The sequence below is a fragment of the Dreissena polymorpha genome, unplaced genomic scaffold (genome assembly GCF_020536995.1).
Source record: "Dreissena polymorpha isolate Duluth1 unplaced genomic scaffold, UMN_Dpol_1.0 chrUn008, whole genome shotgun sequence".
In the NCBI taxonomy this organism is placed as follows: Eukaryota; Metazoa; Mollusca; class Bivalvia; order Myida; family Dreissenidae; genus Dreissena; species Dreissena polymorpha.
Genome location: NW_026273322.1, coordinates 529,737 through 541,696, shown reverse-complemented (window position 1 = coordinate 541,696; position 11,960 = coordinate 529,737). Strand labels below are relative to the sequence as shown.

The 11,960-nt window shown below is 33.7% G+C and overlaps 2 protein-coding genes and 1 long non-coding RNA gene across 7 annotated transcripts in view; 2 read left to right on the top strand and 1 right to left on the bottom strand.

Annotated features, from left to right (window-relative positions):
- The first annotated feature begins 1,135 nt into the window (after positions 1 to 1,135).
- Positions 1,136 to 4,525, top strand: LOC127863438 (putative nuclease HARBI1). The gene is made up of 4 exons (XM_052402968.1): positions 1,136 to 1,388; positions 2,459 to 2,571; positions 2,766 to 2,877; positions 3,202 to 4,525. Exons 1-4 carry the CDS (start codon positions 1,211 to 1,213, stop codon positions 3,591 to 3,593), a joined length of 795 nt encoding a protein of 264 aa, XP_052258928.1. The 5' UTR covers positions 1,136 to 1,210; the 3' UTR covers positions 3,594 to 4,525.
- Positions 4,526 to 4,953: 428 nt separating this feature from the next.
- LOC127863441 (uncharacterized) lies at positions 4,954 to 8,657 on the bottom strand. The gene is made up of 3 exons (XR_008041056.1): positions 8,518 to 8,657; positions 8,175 to 8,225; positions 4,954 to 7,446 (listed from the first exon to the last, which is right to left on the bottom strand). It is a non-coding gene; the product is annotated as an uncharacterized LOC127863441 (long non-coding RNA).
- A 1,650-nt stretch (positions 8,658 to 10,307) lies between these two features.
- LOC127863440 (uncharacterized) overlaps positions 10,308 to 11,960 on the top strand; it is a 66,855-nt gene continuing 65,202 nt past the window's right edge. For all 5 annotated transcript variants that reach the window (XR_008041053.1, XR_008041052.1, XR_008041055.1 and 2 more), the window contains exons 1-4: positions 10,308 to 10,353; positions 10,600 to 10,638; positions 10,914 to 10,991; positions 11,284 to 11,334. Coding sequence is in view for 1 of the 5 variants with exons in the window: in XM_052402971.1 (XP_052258931.1) it covers positions 10,344 to 10,353; positions 10,600 to 10,638; positions 10,914 to 10,991; positions 11,284 to 11,334 (178 nt within the window). In the remaining 4 variants the exon portion in view is untranslated. The remainder of the gene's footprint in view (positions 10,354 to 10,599; positions 10,639 to 10,913; positions 10,992 to 11,283; positions 11,335 to 11,960) is intronic.

Genomic DNA, 11,960 nt, shown 5'->3' with positions numbered 1-11,960 from the left:
ATGAATATCTATGTTTATGATGCTTCTCAATTTTATTGATAATTGACATTTGGAAACTGAATTATTAATTGAAAATCAAAATATGTACTGGTTAACTCAGATCAAAAAGAATGACTCTTACGTGTTATGAATAAGAAGGTTATAATGGCACAGATGTTTACACGTTATTTTCCGTCATGAAGCGTTGGTTTTCTTTGTTAATGCGCGTTTATCAAATTTCTTCAGAATGACTAATAAATTAAGATGTATTTCGGACAAAGTCTCTTCCGCCCATCAGCTTAACCGTCAAATTTTATGGCGACGGACAAAAGCTCTCTCGCGATTTTACTACCCGAGACATTAGCTTTAACGTGATTTTTTAAAGCCTCGAACAAGAGCCCTCCTGTTCATTAAATATGAGAAGGGGAGGATGGGTTGAGGACAACAGCTCTCTCGCATTTTTAGTAATCCGGAAATAGGCTCTCATATGACTTCACTAGCCCGGGCATAAGCACTCCCGGACATAAGCTGACGCGTGAAGTATGAATGGGGAGGTCAAAGAATCAAACGCGATCTAATTATTTTAATTATTTCATTGGGCGATTTTAATTAAAGTGCTTATAACAAGTCGCCACACGTGACATTTAGAAAATAAAGCTATTAAAACACATTATACTGGTCAACATAGTTATTGGTTCATAGTCTTGGTGCTTTTTTGTGTGTGATTAAACCTTACTTTTTATATTATTGACGTTTACACCTTTGATGTGTAAACTACTATTAACTAGGGGCCGTATTCACCAACAATTCTTTAGCAATTCTTAGACTTGAAAATAAAGAAAATTCTTAAGTCTAAGAAAAAATTCTTAAGTCTTATTCACGAACTCATTTTGTTAAAGAAAATTCTTAAGAATAAAGAATTTTCTTTAAAATTCTAAGAATGCTTCGGGGCATTCTTAGAATAATTCTTTAAGCTTCCAAGATGGCCGTTCGCGTTATGCGTTACGCCAATATCTTGTTTGAAAACGTCGAAAATGTCCCGCGTAGAAGATTGTTTGACAGAGAAAATCCTCTAGACGGTTTGTCGGAAATTGAGGTTTATAGGAGATACCGATTTATTCCGGCAACTATTCTGACCTTATTAAATTTGGTCGCCGATTCTCTGGACTTTGGAACGCTGAGGAATTCTCCTCTCCTGCCGATCCAGCAGCTGTGCATATTTCTTCGTGCCATGGCGACTGGATCCTTCCAACTAGTCGTAGGAGACACTGTTCGAGTCAGTCAGCCATCCGTATCAAGATGCTGCCGACGAGTTGGACGAGCAATAGCTCGACTAGCTCGCCGTTACGTACGGTTTCCTGACAGGGAAGAGTGCAAAACTCTAAAATCCAGATTTCAGTCCATTGCTGGTGAGTGCCAGATTTGTGTTTGTCTAAATGACCTTGACTGAGAACATTTATCCAAGGGAAATCATTCACTTGCACTTCATTTTTGTGGGGGCATTGTCGTCGTTATTGCATAAACAACATACGCAGTTAGGACCAACAATTTTTTGATGTGATTTTTTTTAATCAAATGATTTATACACTATTTATATTCAGTAATTTTTATCACTGTATCCATTTCATGTTTTGTATGATACATTCTGCATTATGCCAAATGCAAGTTCACAGAAAGGTGAAGCATACGTTAATTGAAGGGCGATGTCACCGGAGTTTAGTCCAAAGTGGATACTTCTCTCATGTCGTTTATTCACAGTTATTGTAATATTATATATCTTCATTCTTAACTGAAAATGACATTTTGATAATTACGACATTGTGGTTATTAATCTGCCGTTAAGCGTTATCGATCAAAATGAGAATATAAGTATTTATTATGTGTGTTTCTCTAAGAGTTTTATGTATAGCTTGGTACATTATGCAATTATGCCTAGGGCAAGTTCACAGGGGATAGAGGCCTAGCATATATAAACATAAGGGTGATGTCACCCGAGTTTAGTCCAAATTGAATCTTTGTTTCATTATGTTCCTAATTCGCAGTTATTGTAATATTATATCTTCACTCTTTACTGTAAATGCCATTTTGATATCACTCCATGGAATATAACAGTGTTATGATTAAATAATTATACATTTATGTACCCTTCTTTTAATATCAATTCACTCTTGGTTTTAGCATGGTATCCTCCACACCTGCATATGTATCTGTCTTTGCAAAGTCCCCCCTCAAAGGATGTGTGGGATTTTAACAACGCTGTTAGTCTTCCCATCAGTCTGTAGGTCCTCAATACCTATTTTATTTCCGCTCCATGTCTATAAGACCATTTTTTGCAGATTTAATTACAAATGGTACTCCAATGTTACGGGAATTAAGATGTTGTGCTGAAGAAATGATTCAGTCATGCCAGCTGAATTTCATTTACCTGTCCTAAATAAATGAACATAATTGTTAAATAATAATCTTATTGATTATTCAGGATTTCCAAATGTAATCGGACTGATTGATGGAACTCATGTTCGCATTCAAAGGCCAAAGAACCACGAAGCCGATTTCATAAATAGAAAAGGCTACCATTCTTTGAACGTGCAAGTATGTTATATTGTTTGCTTTTGTCACAACAAAGTTTTTCAGTACTCATAATTATGTTTTTTTTTATCACTGATGTATGACAATAACTAATATTAAATATTCTATTTTCAATAGCACTAACATTATTCACTATGATATCAGTATAATTAAAAATTAATAGTATAATAAATTATGTATTATTATTTTATATTTAGATGGTATGTGACCACAGCAAAAAAGTGAGGAGCTTAACAGCTAAATGGCCAGGAAGCACACATGATGCGAGAATATGGAGAGAGTGTCATCTACGGAACCAGTTCGAACAAGGTAGCTATATATCAGATACACATGTCTATGGTTATGAGTCATAACTTATGACTAAGCAAATTACATACAACTTGTGTCATAAAGGGTTAAATACATTTAACACAATACAATAGGATTTAATTAACATGATATGTTTTATGAATAATTAAAATACTTTAGTCTGCCCGCCCGCCGACATTCAGAAATCTGATAACTACTTTTTTCCTTCTGAAAACCTGGTTAAAACGGATAAACCCTTGTGTCATTTACCTTTGACCTCAAAATTGCTAAGCGTTTACACGTTGACTAATTTTATTAACAAAAGAATGTTTTATTTCTGAACAGGAGCTCATAATGGCTTCATTCTTGGAGACTCTGGGTACCCATGTACACCCTACCTGATGACTCCTTTCCGAACCCCCGAAGCACAGAATCAAGAGCAGTTTAATCTGGCTCTGTGCAAAACAAGAGTGCTTGTGGAGCAGACCTTTGGTATTATAAAAAGAAGATTCGCAATACTCCATTACGGGATAAGGACTGACTTGGCGACAGCAGTGACCTATATCACTGCGTGTGTAGTTATGCACAATTTTGGAATTGAACATGGGGATATCCTTGAAGAGGATTATTTGGATGATGTTTTTGAAGAACAAGTTTATCATGAAAATGTTGAAATAAATGCAAACCATGTTGGTAACATTGTAAGGCAACAACTAGTTCAGAGATTTTTCAATTAAATAAAATAATGTACTGAGTTAAACTTCTCTAAAAAGTGTGATGAGTTAAACTTCTCTAAAAAGTGTGATGAGTTAAACTTCTCTAAAAAGTGTGATGAGTTAAACTTCTCTAAAAAGTGTGATGAGTTAAACTTCTCTAAAAAGTGTGATGAGTTAAACTTCTCTAAAAAGTGTGATGCGTTTAACTTTTAATAGTCTTTAACTGTACTGTACTATGTGTGAATTAGTCTCATAACTTTTAAGATTGTACAAAGCTGTTTCCACTGTTTTCCAGATTTTAGTGGAGACTTTGTTATTTTAAAGAGAGGTAACTCTGTAGTTCATCTTACAGTTTCTGTAATTTTAACTCAGGGGTAAGCTCCCTTTCATTTCACTGCACTTCTTATCTTGATGTAATGTTCTAGTCAACTATTTATCAACATTTTATGTTTAACACAAACACTTTCTCAGTCAACATGATGTAATAATTTTGGTTATAAGACAAGATGAATAACATTTAACTTTAAAAATAACATGTATGTCTTTACTATGGAGCGGTTTTCATGTCAAAATTGTAATGCACATTATTACAAACTTGTTATGCTTGTTTATAATATTTTATGAACAATGTTATTCCAACACTTTTGAAATGTGTGTAAATGTACTTTTCTTTCGGTAATTTTCATTTAAGCTTTTCAATTGTTGTGCTATGAATTTGTCTGTTTAAGAACGGCAATTTGCAATATTGAAACCTCTTATTGCCTAATTCTAAACTGTAACATGTTTTCCTGTGTCAAGTTCTAATTCTACCCAAGAACGTGACTTTATTATGTTGTAAAATTAATATGTATACTTTCTAAGTACGGTTCTACTAACCCTACCCAGGAAACTTGATTATGTTCTCATTGAATTCATGTATTTCTGTGTCAAGTACTGGTTCTACCCAGGAACATGACTTTATTATGTTGTAAATATGTTGTTAAATTAATATGTATACTTTGTAAGTACTGGTACTACTGGTTATAATAACCATACCCAGGAAAATTACTTGATTTATTGTTATATTCAATTAATATGCATTCATAATGAGTACTGGTTCTACCCAGGTTTTTTGTCTGAAACTATTAAAATTATTACACACATCAATGTAATAATATTACAGACACTCACTTGTTGTTATCAATATTGCCTTGAGCTAAGCAAAAAGACTTTTCAAACACAAAAATTAATTTGCATGTGTATTTTTATATTCATGAAAGTATCCTTTGGTACGTCTACCATAAAATAATTAGCTTACAAGAATTACGGCAAACAAGCATGCTTATCTATGTTTTAGTTATAAATCTAGCGGTCTGTGAGATAAATCATAACAAAACTTAAATTAAGTTGTGATATTCTGAAATTTATTATGAATAAAACATCCAGAAAATCTGTGAAATATGTAGTACTAGATAATCACTAACAGAAAATGCAATTACAGTACAAACAAGATATTTTTACTAACAAATATCCACAGCAATTTATTGTTACTGCAAATAGTTATATTTAATTAAACAAGAGAACAACAGAAATGGTAGTTTACAAACATAATTGTCTAATAAGGTACACGATGGGCTGATACCAGCAATAATTCAAACAAATACACTTATAGATAGTAAGCTATTTGAATATTGGCAACAGCAGTGACATATATTACTGTATAAAATGTTGACATATATGGATACCATGTTGGTAACATTGTAAGACAACACTTAGTCAACAGGTTTTTACAATTTAAACAAATAATGAAAAGAATAACATCCATCTATTTAAGTAAGAATAACATTCATCTTCTCAAGTAAAATGACAAATTTATATTAACAAGGGCTGTTTGTAAAACATGCATGCCCCCCATATGGGCTGTCCATTGCAGTGGCAGCCATTGTGTGAATACGATTTCTGTCACTGTGACTTTGACCTAGTGACCTGAAAATCAATAGGGGTCATCTGCGAGTCACTATCAATTTACCAATGAAGTGTCATGATCCTAGGCAAAAGCGTTATTGACTTATCATCCGAAAATCATTTTACTATTTCGGGTCACCGTGACCTTGACCTTTTGACCTCAAAATCAATAGGGGTCATCTGCAAGTCATGTTCAATCTACCTATGAAGTTTCATGATCCTAGGCGTATGCGTTCTTGAGTTATCATCCGAAAACCATTTTACTATTTCGGGTCACCGTGACATTGACCTTTGACCTAGTGACCTCAAAATCGATAGGGGTGATCTGCAAGTCATGATCAATCTACCCATGAAGTTTCATGATCCTAGGCGTATGAGTTCTTGAGTTATCATTCAAAAACCATTTTACTATTTCTGGTCACCGTGAACTTGACCTTTGACCTAGTGACCTCAAAATCAATAGGGGTCATCTGCGAGTCATGATCAATGTACCTATGAAGTTTCATGATCCTAGGCCCAAGCGTTCTTGAGTTATTGTCTGACAACCACCTGGTGGACGGACCGACCGACCGACAGACCGACTGACCGACATGAGCAAAGCAATATACCCCCTCTTCTTCGAAGGGGGGCATAAATATCAGCGACATAGACCTATTCAGGTACACAGATAAAGCTTCTTTATAATTACTGGTAACATTTTACATTAATCAACCTGGGTCCGTATTTACAAACCAATTCTTAGACTTAAGAATAACAAATAGACTTAGAACCAAGAAGATTACACCCAGCATTTAAAGATATACATTCTACCACTGGTGATTATGTCATTAACAATGTTTTACATGAAGTATGATGTTGATAGAGGTGGTATATGCCATGTTTGACTTAAAATTCAAGCCATACTTGAATATTCTTATTAACAGAATCTTATTTATTCATAGACTTAAGTCAAACAAGCAAATTCGTTAAATTGATATCCCCCGCCTAACTGGTGCTTTGTCACATAAAAAAGCATTTTTTCAAGATACAAAGGGCCATAACTCCATTATTAACCGGTGGTGTACAATGCCATATGGCAAGCATCATCCTCTTTTCCATATATATACTCATACCGAGTTTCAATGAAATCCGCCAAAGCACTTCCAAGATATGGCTCCGGACACAAAAGTGCCGGATGGACAGCCGGCCGGACGGACAACGCCTAAACAATATCCCTCTGCCCCTGGCGGGGGATAAGAACTGTTTGTGAATATGAGCCTATATATTTCTATATTTATAATATTTCTTACAAAAAATCTATTAAGAAAACAGCGTAGACCCAGATGAGACGCCACATGATGTGGCGTCCCATCTGAGTCTACGCTGTTTGCCAAGGCCTTTTTTCTAGACGCTAGGCATAAATGGGTTAAATAATGAAAAGAAGAACATCCATCTACTCAAAAATAACTTCAAAACTTTGTGTAAAAATATCAATAATAACAATTTGGATGGCATCATTTGAGATTGTAGATTTAACCCTTTCCCACTTAGAAGCAAAGTGAAAATGGCTATGGGCAAATAGCATAAAACCAGAACAGCCTGAAACTCGCAGGCTGTTCAGGTTTTATGCTGTTTGCTGCTCATCAGTATCTAAGGTTTGGATATGAAGCCTTAACAACTTGAATCTAGTAATAAAGGTCTTAAATTAAATATAACTTTTTAAGGGACTACAAATGTGTGAAAATGCGTAACTAAGTGGTAAAGGGTTAACATTCATTGCTTGCTTTTAACATTTTAATTTCTTCTTCAATTTTTTGTGCCGTTAATCTGGCAACTTTCAGTTGTGCCAGTATCAATTGATTCTTCAATCTTAGATTTACTTGTTGCAGATGGATGTTCTTCTTTTCTGCTATTAGGTTGTCCTCAGCCAATTTGTTGAAACTTGCCCTAGCTGAAACAAATAACAACATTGTATTAAAATTTATAAGGTTTTTTGTTATCAATGCAAAAAATACCATAAATCATGGAATAAAAAAAAAGTTAAATTTGCTAAATCGATTTAACCTTCTTAATTATGTCCATTTCATGCATATCTCATAAAACGTATAGTGAAAACCATTTGAAGAAATGGCACATCAATTAATTGCTTTATAGGTTGCCGTGGTGTAATGGATATGGTGTCCGCCTAGCGACCGGGAGGTCACGGGTTAGATCCCAACTGTGGGAGCTTTCTTTAGATCTCCCCCATAGACACCAAGTACTGGTTCTAGTCCCAGGAAACAGACTCGAGAGTGTTTATATAAGCCTTAGGCTTTCGAAGCAATCGAGCTGAAATAAATAGGTTTAAATTAAAATTAAGTAATTGCTTGTTCACATTTGTCATATTGACATAATAACATTTACATATTTCATTACCTGCATCAAAAGCAGTGCTTCTTGAACATTGACTTACACAAGTTTAGTTATTGTTGTTAATCTAGTTTATATGTATGTTGTGTTCCATGCTTCAGTTCCATGTCTCATTTATAAATATTTGTCATTTTTGTGTGTGTTCCATGATTCAGTTCCATGAATAATATACAGGTTAATTATCTATATGTTGCTAGCATTGAAAGATTTGCAAAAATGGAATATTATAATACATATAAATGTACATGTGAATAATAAATAATTGTTTACCTCTTTTACTCTGGTTTTTGTTGGCCATTTTCATTGATTTGGTATTGGTCTCTGTAAAACAATTATTCAATCATAGGAATCCTGAAAGTGCATTGAAATAGATTTTGCAAAAATTAAACCTCACTTTCATACCTGCACTTTGGTGTGGAATTGACCTAACTAGCTTGTGACCCCACACAATTACATGGATAACATAAATGATGTTGCATTCAATTGGAAAGTTATATTTCAATGTTTCATTTTTTTATTTTTGGAAAAAACACAGTGATATTAAATGCTTCATATGATAGGGATGAATTGAATATGTATGCATTTGGTGAAATAATGTTCTTATAATACTCACTGGTCCCTGATGAGCATGGCCCAGCTTCATCTTCCACTGCACGTTGGAATACACTTGACGTCTTCTGAGCTCCTAGTCCTTCAAATATAAAACAATTTTTGTTTTTAATGAAAATAATGAAAATAAAAGTAATGCACCCCTTCATGTATTATTAACAAAGTTTATCATAAAACTAAGTTAACTCAAAGGCTAAAATTCTTGGTGACTTTTGTTTAATTTAAAATGGACTTTTTCAACCAATTTACCTATTTGTCACGAATTTACTTACGCAATGTTCATACTTTAATAAGTTTTTCATATTTATTTTTCATTCACCAAACCAGTTTTAGAACGTAGTCATGTAGTTCCTTTCTTTCTTTCTGCAGCTCCCGGATCTTCACAGTGGCAGGACCGTAAAGAATATGTCCACGTAAGGCCTGATTCTCCTTATATGTTGGTTCAAATAATGTCAAGACCTCTTCACGTTCCTTCTCCAATTCCTTGATGCGTTTTCTGTTTTTCATATCGGCTTCAAGGAGGTCATCCTTTTGCTTGAGTAATTCGGGCAATGATAAAGAGTCTTTCCTAGAAGCTTTATTCGGATCTCTAGTCCATTTGCGCGGTTTTTGGTCCGCATTGTGGTCAATGACATCGACGTTTTTGTCAGCCACATTGTGGTCGATAATTAACGGTCGTGGTATAACGGTAAACATTGTTGCCCTGCGTTCTGAAAAAAAAATCCGCACTACAGCATATGACATTATTTACAACTAATTATTATTTTGATCGTTAAATTTGATATGCAACAAAATATCAACAGAAAATAGTTTGCGCGTGTGATTTAAACGATTCCTTTATGATTTTTACAAGTGCTAACTGAGTATTGACCGATCGTTATTTCACTATTATATAGTAGTAATTATTAATATATGAATACTATATATTATTATGCCAACTTCATTACCATTTGTTTTGAACAACCTATAGTTCCAATCACTGACATCGCCTGTCCGGACTGACAATTCTCATACTAAACTTATTCCGAATCTCGTTACAGACGCATTTCAAAAACATGTTAAATCAACATTCAAATGGTCTCACTCTTAACAAACAAGTAAATCGGTTAGCACTGACGCTTTTATCTACCAAAGTTATGATATACGATAGTTTGGCCTTTCGACTAAAATGCATGGTTATTATCTTCACGGCTGGTTGGGACAAAAAATAAAGTTAAAAGCAGTTCTGTGCGGCTCGTTATCTTACGACTTTGGTCGTATTAAGTTTATTTTTAATTGCATTATTACGTTATTACATAAACATAGAACAAAACAATTCGGATCAATAACAAGTACATATTTTAATTCAAGGTCGCGTATACGAGAATGAACTTAATTTCTTTTAATCGCACACTTACACATACTTAATAAAAAAAGTTCCGTTCTACACTTATTGCATTTGTAACATTTTTTTTCTACGATCAAGCTTGATTTTGTGTATTTATAGCATAATCAAAGACTATATCAATTAAATAAGCTAAGTGTTCGTGAGAGAAAAGTGTTTGTATCATATGGCCAATTGTTCTCTTACCGCTAAATGTGTTATACAGCCTTGTTTAGTACGCACATATACCGTGTATATACACACGCATAAAGATATCATTAAAATATACACCAAGTGTTAACATGCTTTTTTTACATAAGTTCGTCGACGGAAGCCTCGTTCCGCTTTATTTATTAAGTGATGTGTGATTGTTAATTATAAACTGTAAAATGTTTTAAAATTATATGTATGGCTTTATTTTCTTAGCTCCAGAGGGTGCTTCAATCAACATAATTGAACTGGGCAAGATGCCAATAGGTAAACAATTAATGTAGATTATGCTCTTCATCTTGGTTAATTACATGATGGTGAATGGAGAGAGCTTTTGTATTAAACATAGCATGTTAATAAATTTCTATCAATTCATTACTCACTTTGTAATATTGTTAAAATGGGGTGCCAAAGCTATGTGTAGTTGAGCAAAATATCTTTTATATGATAATATATACATTTTTTTAATATTGTTGTTAAATACTAGATCATTTTGCTTCGTTTATTACACAGATGGTAGCACTTGCATGACGTTCAAGATAGATGAAAGAGGTAAGTGACAGGGGCCTTATTTTTATGTTAAATTTTTGGTGAATGAAAAATAAATATGAAAAACTTATTAAAGTATGAACATTGCGTAAGTAAATTCATGACAAATAGGTAAATTGGTTGAAAAAGTCCATTTTAAATTAAACAAAAGTCACCAAGAATTTTAGCCTTTGAGTTAACTTAGTTTTATGATAAACTTTGTTAATAATACATGAAGGGGTGCATTACTTTTATTTTCATTATTTTCATTAAAAACAAAAATTGTTTTATATTTGAAGGACTAGGAGCTCAGAAGACGTCAAGTGTATTCCAACGTGCAGTGGAAGATGAAGCTGGGCCATGCTCATCAGGGACCAGTGAGTATTATAAGAACATTATTTCACCAAATGCATACATATTCAATTCATCCCTATCATATGAAGCATTTAATATCACTGTGTTTTTTCCAAAAATAAAAAAATGAAACATTGAAATATAACTTTCCAATTGAATGCAACATCATTTATGTTATCCATGTAATTGTGTGGGGTCACAAGCTAGTTAGGTCAATTCCACACCAAAGTGCAGGTATGAAAGTGAGGTTTAATTTTTGCAAAATCTATTTCAATGCACTTTCAGGATTCCTATGATTGAATAATTGTTTTACAGAGACCAATACCAAATCAATGAAAATGGCCAACAAAAACCAGAGTAAAAGAGGTAAACAATTATTTATTATTCACATGTACATTTATATGTATTATAATATTCCATTTTTGCAAATCTTTCAATGCTAGCAACATATAGATAATTAACCTGTATATTATTCATGGAACTGAATCATGGAACACACACAAAAATGACAAATATTTATAAATGAGACATGGAACTGAAGCATGGAACACAACATACATATAAACTAGATTAACAACAATAACTAAACTTGTGTAAGTCAATGTTCAAGAAGCACTGCTTTTGATGCAGGTAATGAAATATGTAAATGTTATTATGTCAATATGACAAATGTGAACAAGCAATTACTTAATTTTAATTTAAACCTATTTATTTCAGCTCGATTGCTTCGAAAGCCTAAGGCTTATATAAACACTCTCGAGTCTGTTTCCTGGGACTAGAACCAGTACTTGGTGTCTATGGGGGAGATCTAAAGAAAGCTCCCACAGTTGGGATCTAACCCGTGACCTCCCGGTCGCTAGGCGGACACCATATCCATTACACCACGGCAACCTATAAAGCAATTAATTGATGTGCCATTTCTTCAAATGGTTTTCACTATACGTTTTATGAGATATGCATGAAATGGACATAATTAAGAAGGTTAAATCGAT

What these genes read in the sequence shown, in the direction of transcription:
- LOC127863438 (XM_052402968.1), top strand. Translation starts at nt 1,211, where the DNA reads ATGGCGACTGGATCCTTCCAACTAGTCGTAGGAGACACTGTTCGAGTC. An exon ending in CAGATTTCAGTCCATTGCTG is followed by an intron (nt 1,389 to 2,458) that starts GTGAGTGCCAGA and finishes TTGATTATTCAG; the next exon opens with GATTTCCAAATGTAATCGGA. An exon ending in ACGGAACCAGTTCGAACAAG is followed by an intron (nt 2,878 to 3,201) that starts GTAGCTATATAT and finishes ATTTCTGAACAG; the next exon opens with GAGCTCATAATGGCTTCATT.